This window comes from Penicillium argentinense (genome assembly GCF_028826775.1).
Source record: "Penicillium argentinense strain IBT 30761 chromosome Unknown utg000002l_segment0_segment0, whole genome shotgun sequence".
Taxonomy (NCBI): Eukaryota; Fungi; Ascomycota; class Eurotiomycetes; order Eurotiales; family Aspergillaceae; genus Penicillium; species Penicillium argentinense.
Window position 1 is genome coordinate 1,860,825 of NW_026622661.1, and position 21,279 is coordinate 1,882,103.

Consider the following 21,279-nt stretch of genomic DNA (forward strand, 5'->3'; position numbering starts at 1 on the left):
AAATGTAAGGAAAATTAATTGAACATCGGACCAGTATCGAGTTCAGAAAAAGAGAAAGCCGACCAGGCTGGTAATAAAACTCTTACGCGGGGAGCGCAAGAATTTACTCATCCTCCTCGATGTCGTCAGTGCGAGCACCCAGGGTGAAGCGGGAAGTACCGTCGGCACTCTTCTCGTGCTCGATGGCGAGCTTGGAGAGGTGAGCGATCATGTTCTCGATCTGGGTGTCGGCCTTGGAGCGGGTCTTGCGGCCAAGGTTGTCCAGGCCGGGAATGATGGTCAGGATGTAGTAGACCACGGCAATGATGACGGTGACACCGATGGAGTAAGCCCAGATGACAACGACGGTGACGATGTCGACATCGTTGTTGACGGAGAAGGTAGGGCCAGCAGGGTCGTAGGGGTGAGTCTGCTTCCACTCACCGGCCAACCAGCCGAAGACAGCGAAGAGAGTGGCCAGGACATCAACGATGAAGATGGCAATGACCAGCTGCCACGAGGGCCAGGTCTTGCCACCACGGGTGACGAAGATCAGCCAGTTCTCAGTCAAGGCAACCTCAAGGAAGAGAATCTCCTGAGGAGAGCCGTAGTTCTGGATGATACCGCCGTTGGCCAGGAACAGAGTACCACGGATGATCCAGGTGGCGGCAGCCAGCAGGATACCGAGAACGATGGAGATGACCCAGATCTTAGGCAGCTGCCACTCGACGGGGCGGGCCTCGAAGTGAGCGTTGTCGTAGGCGACGGCAATGGTGGCCAGATCAGCGAAAAGGGCGATGAAGACAATCAGGTCGGAGCGGATGGTCTCGTCAATGATGATCATCGAGGTGACCAGGTAGATCTCAAGGTGCAGACACAGGGCGATACGGTACTGGATGTAGGCCTTCATGCGCTGGAAGATCTGACGGGCCAGCTTGATAGCATCGACAATGGTGGACAGACCGGGGGCAAGGAAGACAATATCGGCAGCAGCCTGGGCAGCCTCAGTGGAGCCCTCGACGGCAATACCGCAGTCAGCCTTCTTCAGGGAGGGAGCATCGTTGACACCGTCACCAGTCATGGCAGTCAGGTGACCACGCTGCTGGAGCATCTCGACGACCTGGTACTTGTGCTCGGGGAAAACCTCAGCGAAACCGTCGGCCTTCTCAACAAGCTCGTGCTGGGCAGAGCCGGCGAGACCACCGTGGATCAGGCGCTCAGAGTCGTAAACCTTGGTACCAAGGGCAAGCATCTTGCAGGTCTCCTTGGCGATAGCGATGGCGTCACCAGTAAGCATCTTGACGGAGAGACCAAGAACCTGGGCCTCAGCGATGGTGTGGGCAGTGTCCTCACGAGGGGGGTCGAACATGGGGTACATGCCCAGAAGCTGCCAGGGCTCACCCTCCTTCTGGACGGCGACACCGAGGGAACGGAAACCACGGCGAGCGAACTCGGTAGCCTTGTCACGGTAGAGCTGGGCCTCCTCCTCGGAGCACTCAGACATGTTCAGGATGGCCTTGGGGGCACCCTTGGCGCAGATGTAGCGGACACCGTCGCAGGTACAGATGGTGGTGATACGCTTGGAGACAGGGTCGAAAGGAGTGTACTTCTCAGTGATCCAGTTGCGGGCCAGAATCTCACGGGCCTTGGGGTAGCGACGGAGAGTAAGAATGGTGACCTTGTCAATGGGGTCCAGGTTCTTGACGTTGTGGGAGGAGGCAATGGCGGCGACAGCCATCATCCAGTTGACATCGACACCCTCAGCGACGTAGGGCTCACGGATGGACAGCTGGTTGGCGGTCAGGGTACCGGTCTTGTCAGAGCACAGAACATCGACACCAGCGAGGGACTCGATGGCAGTAAGCTTCTGGACGATAGCCTTCTGCTCGGCCAGGTAGGCGGCACCGACGGCGAGGGTGGTGGTGGTGACGACGGGCAGACCGACGGGAACACCAATGATGAGCAGAATCAGAGTGTAGTGCAGCAGGTTGTTGTCGGACTCCTCGGGGGTAGCGATCTTCAGGTGACGGAAGAAACCACCGATCCAGGCAGCGAGAATCCAGAACATGACGAGAACCAGCAGGGAGGTACCAATGTTGTCCATGACAGCCTTGAAGTGACCCTGGTCCTGGGCGCCCTGGACCAGAGCAGCGGTCTTACCGACAAAGGACTGACGGGCAGTGGCAGTGACGATAGCGTAGGCCTTGCCGCGCTTGCAACCGGTGGTGTAGTAGCAAGTGTCGGCCATGTACTTGTCGACGGCGAGAGACTCACCGGTGATAGCGGACTGATCGCAAGCAATCAGGGAAACACCGGTGTGGGCCTCGCGGGCATCCTCGTCCTCATCGTCGTCCTTCTCCTTGAGGGTGTCGTCGTTGGCGGTAGCGAGGTACTCCTTGTAGGTTTCGAAATTCTCGGGCTTGTCGTAGTCACAGATGAGACGGACATCGGCGGGGATAACGTGACCCTCCTCGACAATGACAATGTCACCAGCAACGAGCTCTCGGGCCAGAATCTCCTCCTCCTGGCCGTTGCGGACAACAACGGCACGCATGGCAATATCACCCTTCAGCGAAGCAACAACATCGGCGGCCTGCTTCTCCTGGTACCAACCGACGAGGGCGTTGAGCAGAAGAATACCACAGATGACACCAAGATCGATCCAGTCACGCAGACCAGCGGCGAGCAGGACAGCAAGTTCCATAACTAGACGCGTAGAAGTTAGAATGACGCGTCTAAAAGCCATTGGAATGTGTATTAGGGGTCATTGGGTCCGTACTCACCATACAGAATAGGACCACGGAAGTAACCGATGAACTGGATGAAGATGTTGGTCTTCTCAGTCACCAGCTCGTTCCAGCCGCACTTCTTGCGGCGAGGCTCAATGTCAGAGGAGCTCAGACCGGAGCGCAAGTCGGTCTCGAGCCACTCATCGGGGCACTGCCAGCCCTCCTCAACGGAGTCGCCCTGCTTGCCCCAGAACTTCCACCAGGGCTTCTTAGTACCCTTCTCGCTCAGCGCGCCGGCCGAGGAGGTGGAACCGCGACGGCCATCACGGGCAGTCGAAATGTAACGGTTCAGGGCGGAGTACTCGTCGAGAGCACCACCGTCGCCACCGCTAGTTTCGTGAGTCTCCTTGGTGTGACGTTCGCCATTCTCGACGTCGACGGCATAGGAGATCCTCCGCTCGCTCGAGCTCGTCTGGGTTGTCGCCATTGTTGCTGTTGTACCGGCTCACAAGCCTTGGGGGACCAACGCTTTCAATGGCAGGTATCGAACGAGACGGAATAATCCTATGAAGAAAGGGAAAGGAAAGAAAAAGAGAGTGGGTTGGAAGGGAATGGGACTTTATAATACGGGGGGCCCTGGGTTGGGTGGACAGAAAGAGAGAACGGAAGTGGGTGTGTGGATAAAGCTGGTCGTGAGGGAAAAAGAAAATGGACAAAAAGAAAAATCTGAAGAGCGAAACAGGAAAGGCTAAGTAATTTGGGTCCGTGTCGATGGAGGTTGGAGCAGGGCGAGGTACTTGGCCGTCGGGGAGGGCGTTGCTGGGGGGAGAAGTACTCTCCACTTTTTTTTATTTTTTATACTTTTATTTTTCGTGATCCTTCCCAAGGTTGGTGCTTCCAGACTAGGGTGACCAGCGTGTATTGTGTGTAATTACATTACCGCCACCACGGCACTCGCTGCCGAGCTCCACCTGGTACGACTGGCCAGCCAAGTGTGGTGCCCCAGTTGCTCCCGGCTTGACTATGCGCGATTTTCTGGGGTTCCCTCTACCATACAGTAGAAACAGCACCACTTTGCCCAGCACACAGCAGTGTAGTTAAGAAAAACCTTACGCCGACTATCGCATTGGCACAGCTGCAGAATACAGCGAACTGGAATGATTCAGATTGTTATGTCGGAGATTTTCGCATTCCGCAGCATCAAAATAAACGATCCCCTTGCAGGAACATCTTGCTCCTTTGAGCGAGACGGCCCGATAATACTTTACAGGTAATGTATCCGCGTGTAACCTGTGCCTCGTACGGTACCGTGTATCAGGGGCTTACCGCCCGGTCGTCGACCCTCACGGCTTCACGGGTCAGAGATTTCTCTGCAGTAGTCATCACTGCACAATGTCGACCCGATGCTACACTATGATTCAATTGTTCGGGGGCAGCGCCGCAAGCGGAAGAGCTGCCAGTAGCAGAATGTGCATCCCCCTACATACATACCCTCATACCTTAGTGCCTTAGCAATACCTCCAGCCTTCTGTACAGTATCGTGTATGCTGTACGCTGTGGGTGATACCATTATGTCATGTCTTATCGACACAACCCCCCACTGCAGCGACGGCCTCGCCCCAGCTACCTTCTTCGATCGAGCTCCCTCGTGGAGAGTCATTTAATTGCGCCCGCCTGATTTGCCGCGGCCATGCCGGCTCCATCGACTAACGCCGTCTTGCCTGCGTTGGCCGGCATGCGGCGAATCACACCTCATCCCGGCGCCGACGATGAAGTCATCGCGCCGATCGCCGACTCGGCCCCAGCGCGCGCTCGCGTCTTCGGGGGCTGCTGTGCTTGGTATAGTGGTTGTGCTGGGTGTAGTAGGGCTGGCGTGACTGGACGTTGGCCGACCAGATGAGACGAGACGCGACGCGCTGGTGAGATGGATGGAGATGAGTTGCACAACGGTTGCCCTATCCTATACACAGCACCTCATTATTGTGGAGGTTAGGTATGGAGGCTGGTGATCGCCTGACAACACTAGGTGCAGTAGCATCCCAGTCCAAGCTTTCCGGGATACTCGATGAGTTGATCTCCAGCCTCCAGCCTCCGTCACATCACACTCCAGATGCAATGCATGTATAGGGTAGACGAGGACAAGGATGCTGCAAATCTACGCGCACCATTGGGCTTGGCGAAACAGGATGCACCCCGGCTTTGAAGGATCAGGATCCCCACGATCACGTTCAAAGGCCGACGGGGTCGCGCCCCGTCAATCGTTGATATAGAATTCGTTTTCGTATACTCCAGGACAGATATTCGAGGTATACGCTCTATGGGACATCTCGGGCTACCCGAAGGAACATCCCGGCGCTTTCCGCGTTAGAGTCTAGATCAATCACCAGGGTCGGGTATACTCTGGCAGCGACAACGAGGGTAATTCGAATCCTACCACTCCTGCTCAGGCAAGTTAAGGTAATATTAATGTGCATCCCCCCCCTCGATTCCTCCACGAGGAAAGTACGGAAGGAGGGGCCCCGAGGGGCCCCAATCATCTCCCAAACCACGGCAACTCCAGACCTCACAATCTCCCCTATCCTCTGCGAAACCAAACCCGTTCGGGAAACCGACCGGTGTGCCTGTTGGGCGTGTGGACCGCAAAGAGCGGCAACCTCACAACATCCTTGCCGTGTTCGTAGAGCACTGCGGTCTTTACTACCACTGTCACCCACTATGCTATGTAAACGACTAGGGAGCGGAAAGTCGCGCTTCATCCCCCTGCGACCCCGTGCTGCGATTCCGGGGGATTCTCGCCGTTGGACACGTCAGCCAAGCTTTCCTTCCACACTGCGCTGGCAATAACCGATGGATTTGGAGGCTGGAGTGCACTGGAGAGGTATTATCCCATGGCTACTACCCTCCACCCGTAGACAAAGGGTCTGGTGGGTGCATTGTCTGGGCACTTGACACCTGGGCAAATGCAGGCGGACCCTCTGAGGATTTTGTGTCGGCTCGGGTTGCAGGAGTGGAGAGCTTGCTCAGAAGTGTGTGCGAATTGGCGTCGTCGAGGAGAGAAGAGGTCCCCCACGGCGACCCGTGGGTAGACAGCAACGTGCTCACAGTCAGTGTCGGAGGTAGATTGTCGGTTGATATTTATTCAATATGGTGTTGAGATGAATTGAGGATGCGACCGTGCGATCCTTTTTTCATGTTATCACTCAGATAAAAATGTAGCGGTAGTACACCCTACACTGTGTTGTGGTGTTCTCTACGGGGCACCAGGATATACCTCCCATGCCATTACAATGGTTCAATGTGGTCCGCTTGTATATCACCAGCACAAAGTACTGATCTGATCGCCCATTGTTCTAAGGTAGGGTCACCGCGATCCGACAGTGCAGACATTCGACGTCACCCACCACAGGCTCGAAGATTCAATTTTCAGCCTTGGACGATCACGCCGCTGACATCGTGGCAGGCCGAGCAGGGCACGGAGCCTCTCCAAAATACCTCATTGCCACTTGCTGTTTTCTGCTTGCCACTTTCCCCAGCGGTGTAAAAATCACCTTTCTCCGTAGTAAAAATAATCGCGCGGAGATAGTCGACATCGGGGTCGGCACGGAGCAACTGCGAGACTTTTTTCCCCAGTGGAGCCCCGGAGCAGCACCACTCTCCTCTGGTGGTGAGTGACCGGCACACATCCGCCAATTTCCCGGTGGACCCGCGTGCGTGTGCACAAGTCTTCGAGACGTTTTCTAGAAGGCTTCTGCGAGCCGGTTCCATGGTTGCTGCAGTGGTTCTGCTGGCTCGGAAGTACCAGAAGAGATTTCGCCGTGGCACTGGAATGGGAATGCCCTGACTCTCCTCTCGTCAGGGCACACCTTAGGAAAGATGAGATAGAGTAAGAGGATGATAAGGGTGAAACTCTCACGTCATGGCCTTATCGTGCCAATTCCGTCGGTCGTTTCTGGTTAGCCTGGGGATTCCTCCAGCAGTACGAGGGTACGATTGCCATAGAATACGCAGACTGAGGAATACTATACTTACGATACATACAATACGCACGTGACACCCGGAAAGGAACGAAATTCCCACTCAGGCTAGCGCAATTGGAGCCACCAGCCAATAAAGGCGCGTCAAATCTGCTGAGTCAGGCGGACTGCCGTTTCTGCCGACGCAGTTGCAGAGATTTCTCGCACCCGCCAGATCACGGCATTGGCATTGGCATTGGCATCGCTCGACCCAACTGACCAGATTCAATTGGCTTACTCAATTGACCAGACACTCTCAGTTGAGCTCGGCAAGTAACTACCAACAAGTCAAGTCCACCCCTCCAACGGCGAAACCGATCGCGCGACCATCATTTCTTGGCTTCACCTCGCAGCCGTGTACCTACAGTAGCGGGCGAGCGGGATGGGCCCGACGCGCTCCCTGGAGCAATCACACGCCGGCCTGGGCGACGGACTGGGTCCCCCATCTGAATCAAACCCTCACCGGTGGGCCAGAGGAGCATCGTGAAGGGGTTGCCCCACCTGACGATCGCCCTGCCAAATCTACCCTAGTTCTTACTCTCAGACTGTGCTGTGCTGTACGTGCTGTACGTGTACGATGTACGTTGTAAGAGCGCTTCCCGATGCCCCAACGCCGCGCTGAAGAGGGTTAGGATTGAGGCATTTATTGCCCGCACCAACCCATAACAATTACCCCTCCTGCAGTAGACTACTTCACCTTGGAGAATATGGCTCGACCTGCCCGAGGGAAATTGACGTGAGAGCTGATTGTTTCGCCGCGGACCGCAATATGTGCCCTAGGGAACTATTGTCCTCCTCCGAAGTACATACTATGTATAGCTAGATTACAGTAGTACCTCCCACTAGACAACACTAACCCCCTCGGTTCGCCAAGCGATCCCAGCGTTCGTTAACCCCGGGTTCTGCCCATGGAGAGTAATCTGGAGAATCGACCTGCCTACATACACTACTACTAGTAGTATACTGGAGTATACTGCTATGTGTAGTGACGGTCTGCGGTTCCCGCGCGTGCATTAAGGTTCGCGAATGGGATGGGCCCGCTTCTGCTGCATTCATGCATGCATGGAACCCGATTCCTCCCTACTTACTGTAATACTTAGAGTGCTGCCGGGCACTGAATACGCAAGGAGAGAACGTGGCGACGGGATCGCAAAAATCGCGCTTTACCATCTGGCGATTCGCCTCACTATCGGTGACAGTACGGGGTATCGGTGTGTATACGTGTATACCTAGGACGGGTAGTCGGACGTCAGGCGTGGAACGTGCTTTCCTTTTTACCCGGCTGCAAATTACCCTCAATAGTGGTAGTAGTAGTATTATTATTATTAGGAGTCCGTTACCTTCGTCATCGCCTGTGCTCGCGTGCCGTTTTCCCTTCCACCGCTGGGCATTATTGCCATCGAGAATTTTCAATTACGCCAAGGCATGGGGCAACTCGGTTCTCGGCATCCATCCACATTACCTGGGAATAGTGAGGGTAATAATGAACCGACCCTACCCTTGAGGATAGGGTAAACGGCAACCTCGGTCATTAGCAGATAAGGTCATCCCACGTCATTATTACTGGGCCTTGTCTAAATAAGCAGAGCCTCGACTCGGCGTCGGGGTGTCGGTCGGAATCCCGTCCAGGACTCGGGCTACGCGGCCGGGAGTCGGCATCTCCTAATTTTTTTCCTAGTGCGACATGTCGCAGGCATCTGGTCCCACGGCTGGCTCTTTTTTGGGTCTTACATTATAGGTGTCTGGATTCGGCCATATCCTCCTATGATACCCCTGAAGAGGGTGAGGGTCGGTTGTTTGCTGTCGGCTGACTATCTCAGGGTTGGCGATACTGACCCTAGTGGGTTCCCTCGGTAACAATGCACATACACAATGCACTACAGTATAGTGTAGGGTAGATTTGGTCAGCCCTGTGCATTTTTCATGGTACGCTATAGACTTAATAGCGACGATGTACCTGTTCGTGCTTGAAGTACCTACGTACATCGTCTAGCTAGTACTACTGTATGTACAGCACGATCTCGCGAACCCAGCGCCGATCGCTGGACAAACCTGCTGAACACACTACATAATACATGATGTCAAGGTTCTATCGGCTTCGGCCTCGCATTGCCAGCTGGTCACGCTAATCATTCCCGAAAGCTTCAGTTAGTCAGGAACAGAGTCCAGAAGAAATGGGCCGTCCCGCCCGGTGCAAGTTTATCTTTCAGGACACTCCTCTAAGCATAAGGCCGGCATCCTCACTGAAGCAGGCAGGTCGTGGACCGTCATGAAATCACCCTCGTATGGCCAAGCCAGGCCAGGCGTCTATCTCGGATAGTCTAGCTCATACTGTGCTCCTTTCATCTCCATCTGGGGAATGGGGTCCCAAATTGGGGGTCTATGACGACAGAATCAGGGGTTGTCGGGGATTTACTCTCACTCTATTCTATTTCAGGGATGAGCCCGATCAAAACAACGCGAGCGCGTCGCCTTTCACAGCTGTACTACGTATGTATGTACTATTCTAGCTCGCGACAGATCGACAGGAGAAAGGAGAAAAGGACAACAAACGCCCCCACCCGCCTCGACGCGATGCTCGCAACGGCATGGAGCGAACTCTTCTCCGGTCGCGGGCCCCAGAGCGCACATCACTATTTCAGAAACTGGTTTTCGCGACATTACTGTGCGTGCTCCATGCGTTTGACTGCGAGATTCGACCGCGCAAGCTCATGCAAGTTCCCTGGCATAGACCCAGCTCTACAATTTACTATTTTCCTCCCGCATAGGTAACCCTACTACGTAGTATGTACTTGCATGTGGCAGGTTGAAGTTTAGAGCCGCGACGATCGACGTGTTGACGCGATGCCCGCTATGGTAGGTTTGCCGAGAGAGATGTGATGCAGACGGCACACTCTGGCAATAGTCTATTGTCGCTAGATCCTGGGGTCGGCTGTCGTACATACACCACATAAAGAAAAAGTGCGTCGGGTTAGTCAGTTTGAGATTGTACCTGGTGAAACATGTATGACGGGCTTACGGCCAGAATACAATTTCTGCATTCGATTCTGTGCCTGATACATGATACCGTCCGAATTGGGATGATTCTACAACACTGCCTGTGATGTAGGCCATGCTGCTGATCTCGTCGATGTCAATGTTGAGGCCAATGGTTACAGTTTGAAAGTAACTGCCTGCCAGGCTCCGGCATAGACAGCAGCTAAACGCGGTGGCTGTGTATGCAGCCATTGCCCGACGTCGATCGGGGTATTACTGTAAGTTTGATCTGAGGCTTTTGCGACTGCCGTGCATACTGAGATACAGTGTAGATGCGTATATGAAGCTTCTCGTATGGTATCCCGCAGATACAGCGTCAAGCTTGGCAGATACTCTTCATACAATGGAGCTTGGCTGTGTTCAGAAACCGCCAAGCAGACAGGGATGCAGTCATCGAGGATCCGATCGACATGCTGCCTATTCCAGAACCCAGTATTGTTGCAGAGTACTATAGATAGAAAGAAGGGTGCATGATTGCATCTGTCTAGCATCGCCACGATGCTCTCCACGATCGACGACCCCAACCTTTCATTTTTCGAGTGACGATGGCAGGGGTCTCTTTACACCTGGAACTGCGTAGTTTCACAGGTCTTGGCCGACGGTATCTCGGCGTCATTGGACCCAATCATGGGACTTCACATGAGCTGTGGATCGATTTTCGTTCTCTTGTCTGGACTGCTAGTTGTACATAGCGTCACACTATAGGATATCGAGGAATTTATAGACCGCCGTAGTAAGAAGTAAGATCTTGGCAATACTCAATTACAAAATACAAGATGACTCAAAATCATGAACAAACCCAATCCAGATGACTATCGTTGCAGTGGCAATTCTGACTCCAGATGCTCATCCCTCCGATCATCCCTCCGGTCTTGGCACCTTGCCCGCACATTGCACTCGGGGATCATGATCTTCTTTGCAGCCTCTTGGCCTCGTATCCCAAAGATTAGGACGCCCAGCACAGCGCCCAGCACACAGAGGCAACACCCCTTGATCGGCCGGGAAGACCAATAGGCCACCAAGCACAATAATGTGAGTGAGCCCCTCCCCCTGAACCGCCAAGAACTGCCTCGCATCCCACACGCATTATCGTCTTGGCAGGTATCTCCCCCTTTCTTTACCCCCACGACCTCCGCTTGACGCCGGCTTTGGTCGTAACATCCTCCGCAATGCACACAGACCACTCTCCGCGATGATCGCTCTCCGCCTGCTGGCGGGGTGGACAGAGAGAGGGAGGGAAGGGAGCAAGGGCGGTTCGATAATGCGCGTCCGACGTCTGCATGGTGATCCGTTTCTTGGCGGGGGCTGTACACTGTACACTGCGACGTTGATGCGATGTATGCTTGCCTGCAGAGTTTGTTCTATCGAGTCTGGGTATCTTGGTTGTGCCTGATGCAGTAGAGATGTCCAGATTCATTCTATGGTGCCTGCTGGGTGTGTGGGATTGGGGGTGGCTTTTGCTGCCAAGGAGTGCGGCATTTACCTGCCGTGGACGGGAGGGTGTGGTTGTAGGACGGACTCTCGCCGTTCCAAGAGACTTGGCTGGAGGTCCAATTTTGGAGGTTGAGGTGTAACCCGTGTCTAGACTAGTGTAGAGTGTGGTGCAGGAGGATGTCAAATTGCCTGTGGTTGGTTTTACGAGGCGGAGTTGATTCGGGTTGGGTGTGTTTGGGCAGGGCGTGGTCGAGATCGTGAGGAATCACATCCATATTCAGTGTCATGGATAGACAGTTCGATTAGAAAGATAGACGTAGAAACTGTGGATGCTCGAATGGAGTTGATATTCTCGGGATTATCGTTTTGAAAATCATCGCGTCTTGTACTCGAGCTACTCGTCAGCAATCAAGCTTCTACGGCTATGGATCGGACCTTGGATGCATTTTGATATTCCTGGCTCTTAGTAACGACTACGGCATTTAGATTATATTTCATTCTATTTGCTGCGGTATTCTCTATCAGAAAAGCGTTGGTGTGGATCGGTAATCCCGATGGTATTGATATATATCTTCACCCGCCTACCAAACAACGACACCATTAAACCCAGCATCAGTGATTACATTTCGAAATTTCTTTTAAGTTTTCTAATCAGATTGAAAGAGATAAATTATACCATCATGAAGGTAGTTAACCGAATGGATTTTATCTACAAAATCTCGCTCATCGCTCATCGCTCACCCATGCTACGATTTCTAGACAATCTCAAACAAACCACTCAAACTCAATCATTTCAGACTCAGAGAGCATATTCCCAACGGTCTGGAACACAGCAAGGAGTAATACATATGTCAGACGCGACCTTATCCAAAAGAGCATACTTAGCCGACAACCACGGGAAACGATGAAACCTGCCCCTTGTAAGAATGAAAGTTGCCCTGAGCAACCCGTGCCATGAGGTTTCACATCGGACCCTTCATACGCACGTGGAGACACTCAGACGCTCAGCAAGGAATAATCACACAATCATGTATCGTCCAAGTTTCCCGAGAGGGATATGCTAAAATGCAATCTTCGTCCCCACCGTGCAAGGAACCATGACACCGGGCATGTGCTTTTCGATGGCGAATTTCGCCCGCCAGCCCGTACAGTGCCCTGGCATGAGTACTGCAGGATCCAGCCGTTTCAGATCGGCAACGGTGCTCTGTACCTGCGCCGGCTCGCTCATGGACAGGTGATACCCACCGACGACGCAGTGGACCGGTGCGCCGCCGCCGAGCTGGACGGCGCTCTTGACGGTATTCACTACGCCGGCGTGGCTACAGCCTGTGAAGACAACAAGGCCTTTGCCCTTGAGGTTGCACATGAGGAAGCGTTCGTCGGCAATGACTTCGTCGGAGAACCAGTCTTTTTCTTCGGGGTCGTAGCGCACTGCATTCTTGAGGCCTGTTTCGTACGGCGTCACGCGTGGTATCTCGCCTGAGACAAGGAAGAAGTCGTCAAGAATGGTCTTGGGGTTTTCGTCTTTGATGAGGGTTGCGCCGCTTGTTTGGATTTCTTCGAAGGTGGGATCTGCTTGGAGGGAGATTATGTGCTCTGGGAGCGAAATGCCTCGATAGACCGGCCGGTCTGGATGTACGTCCACAACCAGGTTCTCTGAGCGGGCTTCCTTGATCATCTTAATAGCTCGAAGAAGGCCGCCTAGTAATGAAATTAGTTAATGTCTGATCGACTGCAAGAAAAGACCGACCGGAGTGATCTCGATGCCAATGTGATAATTGAATAACCTCGACAGACGAGAGATCCGGGCGTAACCGCTTGACATTTCTCTCCCAAACGTCTTCTTCAGGCCCAGTATCAAAGAGAACTGAATGCTTCTTGTTGCCCTTCGTGGCTGTCTATATCATCATACCGGATGAGCTCCATGTCGACTCAAGCAGGCAGAGCTTCAAGGCCGTCTCTTACTACTAGGATTGATAGCCCATGCGCCGAGCAGCATATATCTTCCATCTGCAGTTCTTTACAAGCACCACCGCGGTCGGTGAGTGTATGCTCCGATTTCATGGCGATGTGTCCCAAGTTGCCTGTGATCTGGACGGTCTCTGGGGCCGGCGGAGACATGGGATCCAGTTCATTGTCGACGATGACAATCGCCTCGAGGGCGTCCACTTCTTGCAGGCCAAAATCGGCTTCGTCCATGTCGATGTCGGGTGCTGTTGATTCTCGGAAGAATTGTGTGTCCATCTCGGCCTTGATATATGGGGCCTACTCGCAACTCTTGCCCCAAGCGGGGTGGTGTAAGAAGTGAGACGGATGTGCCCGGCGACTTTAAGCGACTTCAAGTCAGCTGTCGGGCTCGGATGAGGTGAATAGCCCGAATTGTAGAGTGTAGACAGAGTCAGCCTGTGGAACCTGCCGCATCGCACAATTGGCGCGGGTCTAGGAGAGAGTCGTACCTTAGGAAAGTGGTGGATGCTCCGCGGTGCCACCGCGGATGACGACAGCCCGATCTTATCTCCGACGCCGACTGCCTTCCCTAAGCTCACCTCGAGCAGGCAGCTTCGTCTCTTAGAATCCGCACACACCTCCCACCTTCCCTCTTTCACATCTCTTGAACTTATCCGCGATGCGCTGAGTCCACGTTGCTCCTAGTTATGGCGTACGCTACCCTCCGCTCACTGCGGCTCCGTCCCACCGTCGCATCTCGTCCCCTCCCGCTTCCCCGAAGACATGTCCACCCCGGCAGCTACCAGCCCTTCGTCCCGCCGTCGCCAGCCTCACTAGGAAAGCCAACCCCGGCGAAAGACTATAAGCGAACCCGCAAATGGCTCCGACGGCTTCTCTACCTCTCCCTCACCACGGGCGTCGCCTATGGCATCGACACCCAATTCTACGCCTCATCATTAACCCGCACAACCCGGACCTTCTCGCTGGGTCTTCTCGTCGCCCTCGACTACAAGATCAATTTCCGACCAAACCCCCCACTAGCCAGCTCCATTGCGGCCGTGCATGCCCGGAACGCAGAGCGCTTATCGGACCTCTTACGTCACAATGGAGGGTTGTACCTGAAGATGGGCCAGGCGATTGCAATGCAATCGGCCATCCTGCCGCCCGAGTTCCAGCAGATGTTCTCGCGCATGTTCGATGATGCGCCGCAGAATGACTGGAAGCAGGTGGAGAAGGTCATCCACGAGGATTTTGGCAAGTCGCCCGAAGAGGTCTTTGGCGTCTCGTTTACTGGCGAGCCGGGGAAGGGTGTGATGGAGCGCAAGGCGCGTGCTAGTGCTAGTGTTGCGCAGGTGCATTGGGCGAGGTTGGAGGATGGCCGCGAAGTTGCGATTAAGATCCAGAAGCATGAGATTGTGCAACAATTGGCTTGGGATTTGTTCGCGTTCAAGTGAGTGATCATCAGTATATGAGACATGACAATTGGGCTAACTGCTTCTTCAAGGACCGTCACCTGGATCTACAGCAAACTGTTCGATATCCCCTTCTATAGCTTGGTACCTTATATCAGCGAGCGACTGTCCCTCGAGACAGATTTCCTCAACGAAGCCGATAACTCAGAGAACATGGCTCGACTGGTCGCCGGCGAACCACGCCTGCGTGATCGCGTCTATATCCCCAAAGTGTGGCGTGACCTCAGCTCCAAGCGAGTGATGACCGCTGAATGGATCGAGGGCGTAAGGCTCTGGGATAAAGATGCGATCACGCGATCATGGCGTGGAGGCTGGCGCCAGGGCAGTCCCGGTTGTCACGGAACCCCCATGGACCCTGCAACAAGCAAAAACACACCCCTCAACCCGCAACAGGCAATGGCCAAACCGGACCGCAATCACTGGCGGGGCCAGAATAACCGTGGCGGGCTTGGCCTGTCACTCAAGGACGTGATGACGACCATGGTTGATTTGTTCTCCGCCCAGATGTTCCTCTGGGGCTGGGTCCATTGCGATCCGCACCCAGGCAACATCTTCATCCGCCGTAAGCCCTCCGGTAAACCCGAACTAGTCCTCATCGACCACGGCCTATACATCCACATGGAACCCAACTTCCGACACCAATACGCACGCCTCTGGAAGGCGATGCTAACATTCGACAACAAGACCCTAGGCGAAATCGTCAAGACATGGGGTATCAATAACGCCGACATATTCGCCTCCGCCACCCTAATGCGCCCCTACCGCGGCGGCGACATGTCAACACAGCGCGGAATAGAAGGCCTAAGCAAATCCGAGCGCGCCCAGCGACACTACGAAATGCAACAAGCAGCCCGCAAAGCCATCCGTGAGATACTGGGCGACGAGAAAAAATGGCCACAAGAACTAATCTTCATCGGTCGGAACCTGCGAATCGTCCAGGCGAATAACCAATTCCTCGGCTCGCCCGTCAACCGGGTGAAGATTACCGGGACGTGGGCCTCGCGTGCGCTGGTCGAGAGTCCGGATCTGCCTCTTTCCGAGAAGATTCGCAATCTGGGTCAGCATGTTATTTTCCGGCTTGTGTTGTTTTCTAGTGATGTTTTCTTCTGGTTTACGAAGATTCGTCAGTTTTTGCACCTGGGTGGCGGGATGGAGGATGATATTGAGGCTCAGATGCAGGGGATGGCGAAGGAGATGGGGGTTGAGTTGAATCAGAATATTTTTGAGGGGTAGATTTCTGATTACTCGCTCTGTCTCTGTCTGCATGTAGCTGCTCTGAAAAGTGTAATATACGGACTCGCTACTAGAGCATAGAAATATCTCCAATGATACATCCGAACTCTCATCTTGTTAATTTGATCAGCGAGTTTCGTTATCATAGTCATCCTAGTTCAAGTGTTTTGCTCATGTCTCATAGTCGAGAATAGTAGAGTACAGACTGACCCAATGCCAGACCAAAACAAAGACAAAGCATACATGCGAGTTTTCGATACCGGGCACCAACCTGGTCCATAAATTCACTATGCAAAAAAGCGAGTGGCAGTATACAAGCCACGGTGTATCCAAACGAAAGACAAAGTACAGAAGAATGAACCATCAAAATGTCCACCATATTCAAAAAATTCAAAATTCAAAAGTCAACCTGAAAAGTACACGCAATCAATTTTCGACAGCGACGAATGCAAAATGGGTATCGTATCGCTCAGACAAACAGCTAATAGTGCATCGGCGTCCACTCTTGACCCGGATACGCAGTCGGAGACATTACAATCTCCTCACTCGAGTCATCCTTCAACGCAAGCTCAACGGGCTCAGTCTCGTTGAGCATGCGTGCTTCGCTGTCGCGGGTGGGGTGGTTGGAGAGGAGGGAGGAGCCGGAGACGACGATGTTTTTGGGCTCGGGTTGGTTGTTTGTGGGCTCTGCTGAGTCTAGGGGTTTGCGAGATCGGATAGGGGTTGAGTCCGTAGAGGTGTTGGGTTCAGGTCTTTCTTCGGTCTTGCTTTGCTCTTGGGGTTGGGACTGTTCGAGTTGTGGTGATTTCGGAGGAACGGATGGAGGGGGTGACACTTCTTTTGGTGATAACTGTTCTTCGAGTTCGTTGAAACCCGGGAGAGGAGGCGAGGGGTTCGAATCACTCTCTGATACCGATGGGGCTACTGGTGATAGCGGTTGGCCCATCATCAAGGGCTGACTTCTGGACCGGGTGTGTTGGGGATTCGCCTGGGTTTCTCCGGACATCAGCTGCGAGTAGAACCGGCTGCCTCCCATTGGATTCGAGGATGCAGTGGGCGGGCCAGAAATACTTGCTCGAGGACGGTCGATAGAAGAACGTGTTGAGATGTTGCCGTTTTCAACGGGTGGTGTTAATGGGAGTGACTTCCCGGTAAAGCCGTTGGCATAGGAAGACCGATTGTTATTCGGAAGTGTCGGCAGAGCCTTAACATCCAATGGACCCTGATCCGTCTTCCTTTGCTCCTCAACTTTACTTTCAGATGGCTGAGAGTCCTGCTGACGACCAAAGAAACCACTAATCCGACTAAAAGTGCGTTTCTTCTGACTCTTCTCCTGTAGACCCTGAATTCCACCCTGCAGCTCCCCTTGAATACCAGTCAGGAGATACCCCACCGAAGCGCGGCGCCGTCGTCCAAATTCCTTCAGCTTATCCATCTTCGATTCGCCATTTTGAGCAGAGCCAGACGAACTCTGCTGCGCCAGATCATTGCCAGGCGTATTGGGACGAGTCCCCTTGCTGTTACCGGTACTTCGACGACCGAAACTACCGAAGCTCATCATGCTGCTTCGCGTTCCGGGGGAATATCTCACTTCGTTTCTCAGCGGGCTCTGAACACCCGGTGCGGATGGAGGTAGGCCGCTGATGGATCGACGCTTGAATTCGAGGATTTCTTGCGAGCTTGGGGCTCGGAGTGGGAGAGGGTCCAGTCCTGTGAATCCGGATTCGTCGTGCGGTAGGGATGTGCGAGATACGCTGGCTGGGGCGATGGCTTTGCCGTAGACGGCGGCTTCGGGCTCGGGATCATGCTTGTCGTCTGTTGCGGCTTGGACGGGAGAAGGGGGTGTGTTGACTTGCTCTTCAGAGGAGTGCATTTCGGCTTTCTCTTTTTCGCCCAGGGTTGAGACGGATGGTAGCCGCAGCGCATGCTGAGGAGACTTAGACGGGCCCTGGGTTCCCTGAGAGCCAAGAGGATTTTCAGGAAGATCATCCTTTGGTGGAACTAGTGGCAAGTCCTTTGACTCGTTGCCTTTGGGTTGTAGGTCTTTCGGCGGAGTTTGTGGCTTGAGATCTTCTTGGTCCTCCTGAGGCACTGCACGAATTGACGGAATAGTGGTATGAGATACCTCGACCCCAGATCGACTCGGAAGGTCTGCTGCATCAGAAGAAGCAGAGTCATCGGTACGCTCGCTAGGTGGCAGTGGGAGGTCCTTCTCAGGATCTGGAAATTCACCTAGTGGCAGTGAGGTGAGGTACGTATTAGCCTCGGCCTCGTCGCTAGACACAGCCGACTCATCTCGCGACGGCGGCTGTAGACCCTTTGTATCATTTGCAGCTCTGCTCGAGTCCACATCACGCGGAGTCCATTGGGCAGGTTGAGCAGGCTCAACGATTGCCGGCTGGGTCTGCTGCGCGCGAGTTTCCGTTGGAGAAAGACCCAACGCAGTATTCATCTCTTGTTCAAAATTGCTCACAAGATCAGAATCTCCAGCACCGCCTCCTTTGGAATTATTTTCTTCATTCTCATTCTGCCAGCGAAACAGATCCAAAGTTCCATTCGATTTAGGGCGCTTGCCCCAACGCTCAGTTCCCACCTGCGAATCCTCTATGGAAGCAGGATCTTTCGTGGAGGACTTGTCCTCACGTCCAAACTTGAAGACGGGCAGACTGTTGAAGTTGAGAGAATTGCGTCGGGGCTTTTTACCAGAGTGGCCAGTCGAATTGGGCGAATCCGACTGGAAAGAGAACTGGAACTGCAGGCTTTTGCGGGCAGAAGGTGATTGAACCTACAACATTACCAACATCAGAAACTGGTTGAAAACGGAAGGGAGTAAAGGAAGTGCATCAATCGTGTCGCATTCTAAAATCAATCCCAAAGCGATGGGAAATTACATCGTGGTATCGAGAAGAGATGATGAGAAACAAATGAAGCTGGGCGAGAGACCCGCTGCGCTGGCTACCAGCACGCTTTTTCCAGATAGGACGCCCGCGAATAAAGAAAAAAAAAAAGAGAATTATGTATCTACCTTGTCGTTTCCACCTTGTCGAAATTTGCTTCGCCCCTTGGCAAATAGTCCCTTAGCAGCCTCACCAGCCTTTCCACCAAATGTGCCCGCAGTGTGCAGGAAGTCCTTTCCACGCTGCTCAACGTTTTGTCTGTTCACAATAGTTCCAATGTGGCCAGACGGGCGTCTGATATGGCTGGGATTGGTAGGAGTACCATCTTCTCGAGACGCAGCCAAGTTTCCGAGGGTTGGCAGTTTGGGGAATCGGCGAGTGGTAGGCGAAGCCTTGGGGAATCCGGACGACACGTTCTGGCTGGCCTGAACCAGGTCGGAATGCTGCGGCTGATCACGAAGCGTGACTTGGAGCCAGTGGTTCAAGCCCGTGTCAAGGGCCGCAAACTGATTTCTGGTCTCATCAAAAGCTCGAATCCGAGCGCCAGGGGTCGTGATCGTGAGAATTTCGCGGAAACCTTGAAGCTTGGTCTCGTCAATAGACGAGGATCCGAGATTGGCCGGGAGAGTTAGATCTCGCTGAGAGCCCTCCGGCGCAGGAATAATTTGCTCAGGCGGGGTGGTGCTCTGCGAGACTGGAGGCACGATGGAAAGTCTGGGCCTCTCAGCCTTATGACTCTCGGAGCCGGACACTTCACCGTCTGTCACTGGGGCCTCTGCGAATAGGCCTTGAGACGGGGGACGGCCCTCAAAACCATCCGCGATGGGCTCCGGTGCTTGCGCTGCCAATCCCTCAGAATGAGGGACTTGGATACTGGGGTTCTGCGCAGGTTCACCCGACGACGATGATTCCCATGAGAAGCGCCTGCCGAGCTTAGGCTTCGTAGGCTGCTCGACTGCGGTAGATTGAGCCTCTTGGGAGGCTGCGGCATAAGGATCCCGAGAGGCAAGAGGGTGAGTGCTGGCCCAGTCCGGGTGCGACTCAGAGACAAGTTGTCTGGGTGTTTCATCACTAGGTCCAGTCTGGCCATCCCAGCTCTTCTCATACTGGTTCGGGATGGATTTCTCCCTAGATCCTTCTGTCTGGGGTTGCTCTTCGGGTTCTTGAGAATTTTCCCTGCTCAACGAACGGATAATCTCCTCCCGAAGTCGGTCGTTATCGGCGTCGTCATCGGGCGAGGTATTCGCGCCCACAATAGTGGGGATGCTACCGCGGTAGCCTTCAGATGTAGAAGTACCAGCACTACCAAACTTCAAGGGAGCAACAAATGCGCCATCATGAGTCTGGGAAGGCGGGATCGTGGGAGGGATCCCAGCATTATCTGCTGGTCGCTCAGGCGATCGATTCTCTTGACCCGGAGACACCGAGGCGATTTCCGCTTGGCCAGCTGAGGGAGCCTCATGGTCAGTCACGACAGGTCGCCTGGAAGGGCTGTTGTCACGCTCAGGTAGACTCATGTCGCGCCTATGACCAGGCTTGAAAAATGGTGCCTCGCCTGCGCCATCCTGTGCAGTAGGGGTACTAGTGTCTGGAGGCTCCTCAGGAATTGTGGGAGTTTTGTCATCAGTCATTGCACGGTGGCCCATAATAGGGCTAATCACAGAAGTACCATCGCTGTTGGAACGAGCCACACTGCCGGCAGTGGAGTTTGGAGTTTCCGGAACATCGAAGGCTTGGTGGACCACCGATCGGAATCCTTGAGAAGAATCGGAGGCCTGAGAGGGGTTGTGCTGCAGAGGCGGCTGTTCGGAGCTTGGGGTTTGCTGGTTAAAGTCAGTACCACTCAAGAAATCAGTTCCGAACCCAGAGATGCGCTTGACCTCAGGCAGTCCCATGGAGGGCGCGTTCTGTGTTGTGGTAGAAGCTGTAGCTCCGAACGCTCCTGGCGCGGCGCTTTGCATAGGCTCAGGAGCTTTTGGACTAGTAGTCGCGTCCTGTTGCGGGGATCGATCGTCCATCCGTCTGTAGATGTCGGCGGGCCTGACGAAGGGCAGGTTCTTTTGATCGCCTGCCGCAGGGTTCGTCCCGACTTCGGTAGATGGGCTTCCTCGCGACTCGTCACCTCCAAATCCGATTCCGGACAAGCGTCTGGAGCTCAGCTCCGACGAGCTAGTGGTTCGTTCGGTGGCGTACGGGGGCCGAGGCACGGCAGGGGGCTGTTCTTCCTCTTCTTCTTCCTCTTCTTCAGAACCCCAATCCCCACCGTCGTATGAATATTGCTTTGCTTCTACCCAGCGCTTTGTCTTTGCACGATTCACATTAGGCCGAAAGGAGATTGGGTTGCTGCCTCCGCTGGCAGGGGAGAGAGGACTGTTGGCATTTGGCGGGGAGGGACTAGGTGACTGTGTCAGTACTTGTACACCAAAACCGCAAACATAGAGCTCTGATGGATTGTATACATACTGTTTCTGGCCTGGCCGGCCTTGCCATGAAGGGTTAGAGTCCGCCATTCGAAGGAGTGGCGTCAGGTCGAGCTTGT

General features: G+C 54.0%; 4 protein-coding genes across 4 annotated transcripts; 1 reads left to right on the forward strand and 3 right to left on the reverse strand.

Moving 5' to 3' along the window:
- Positions 1–103: 103 nt before the first annotated feature.
- N7532_001540 (uncharacterized protein) lies at positions 104–3,195 on the reverse strand (the record flags this gene model as incomplete). The annotated part of the gene is made up of 2 exons (XM_056614034.1): positions 104–2,685; positions 2,763–3,195. 2 exons carry the CDS (start codon positions 3,193–3,195, stop codon positions 104–106), a joined length of 3,015 nt encoding a protein of 1,004 aa, XP_056479075.1.
- Positions 3,196–12,251: 9,056 nt separating this feature from the next.
- Positions 12,252–13,435, reverse strand: N7532_001541 (MBL fold metallo-hydrolase; the record flags this gene model as incomplete). Its single annotated transcript, XM_056614035.1, has 3 exons — positions 12,252–12,892; positions 12,942–13,089; positions 13,157–13,435. 3 exons carry the CDS (start codon positions 13,433–13,435, stop codon positions 12,252–12,254), a joined length of 1,068 nt encoding a protein of 355 aa, XP_056479076.1.
- A 410-nt stretch (positions 13,436–13,845) lies between these two features.
- N7532_001542 (ABC1 kinase family protein) lies at positions 13,846–15,843 on the forward strand (the record flags this gene model as incomplete). The annotated part of the gene is made up of 2 exons (XM_056614036.1): positions 13,846–14,588; positions 14,643–15,843. The coding sequence occupies 2 exons, from the start codon at positions 13,846–13,848 to the stop codon at positions 15,841–15,843; spliced, it is 1,944 nt and encodes a 647-aa protein (XP_056479077.1).
- A 481-nt stretch (positions 15,844–16,324) lies between these two features.
- N7532_001543 (uncharacterized protein) lies at positions 16,325–21,250 on the reverse strand (the record flags this gene model as incomplete). Its single annotated transcript, XM_056614037.1, has 3 exons — positions 16,325–18,628; positions 18,869–21,134; positions 21,204–21,250. The coding sequence occupies 3 exons, from the start codon at positions 21,248–21,250 to the stop codon at positions 16,325–16,327; spliced, it is 4,617 nt and encodes a 1,538-aa protein (XP_056479078.1).
- Between the last annotated feature and the right edge of the window lie 29 nt (positions 21,251–21,279).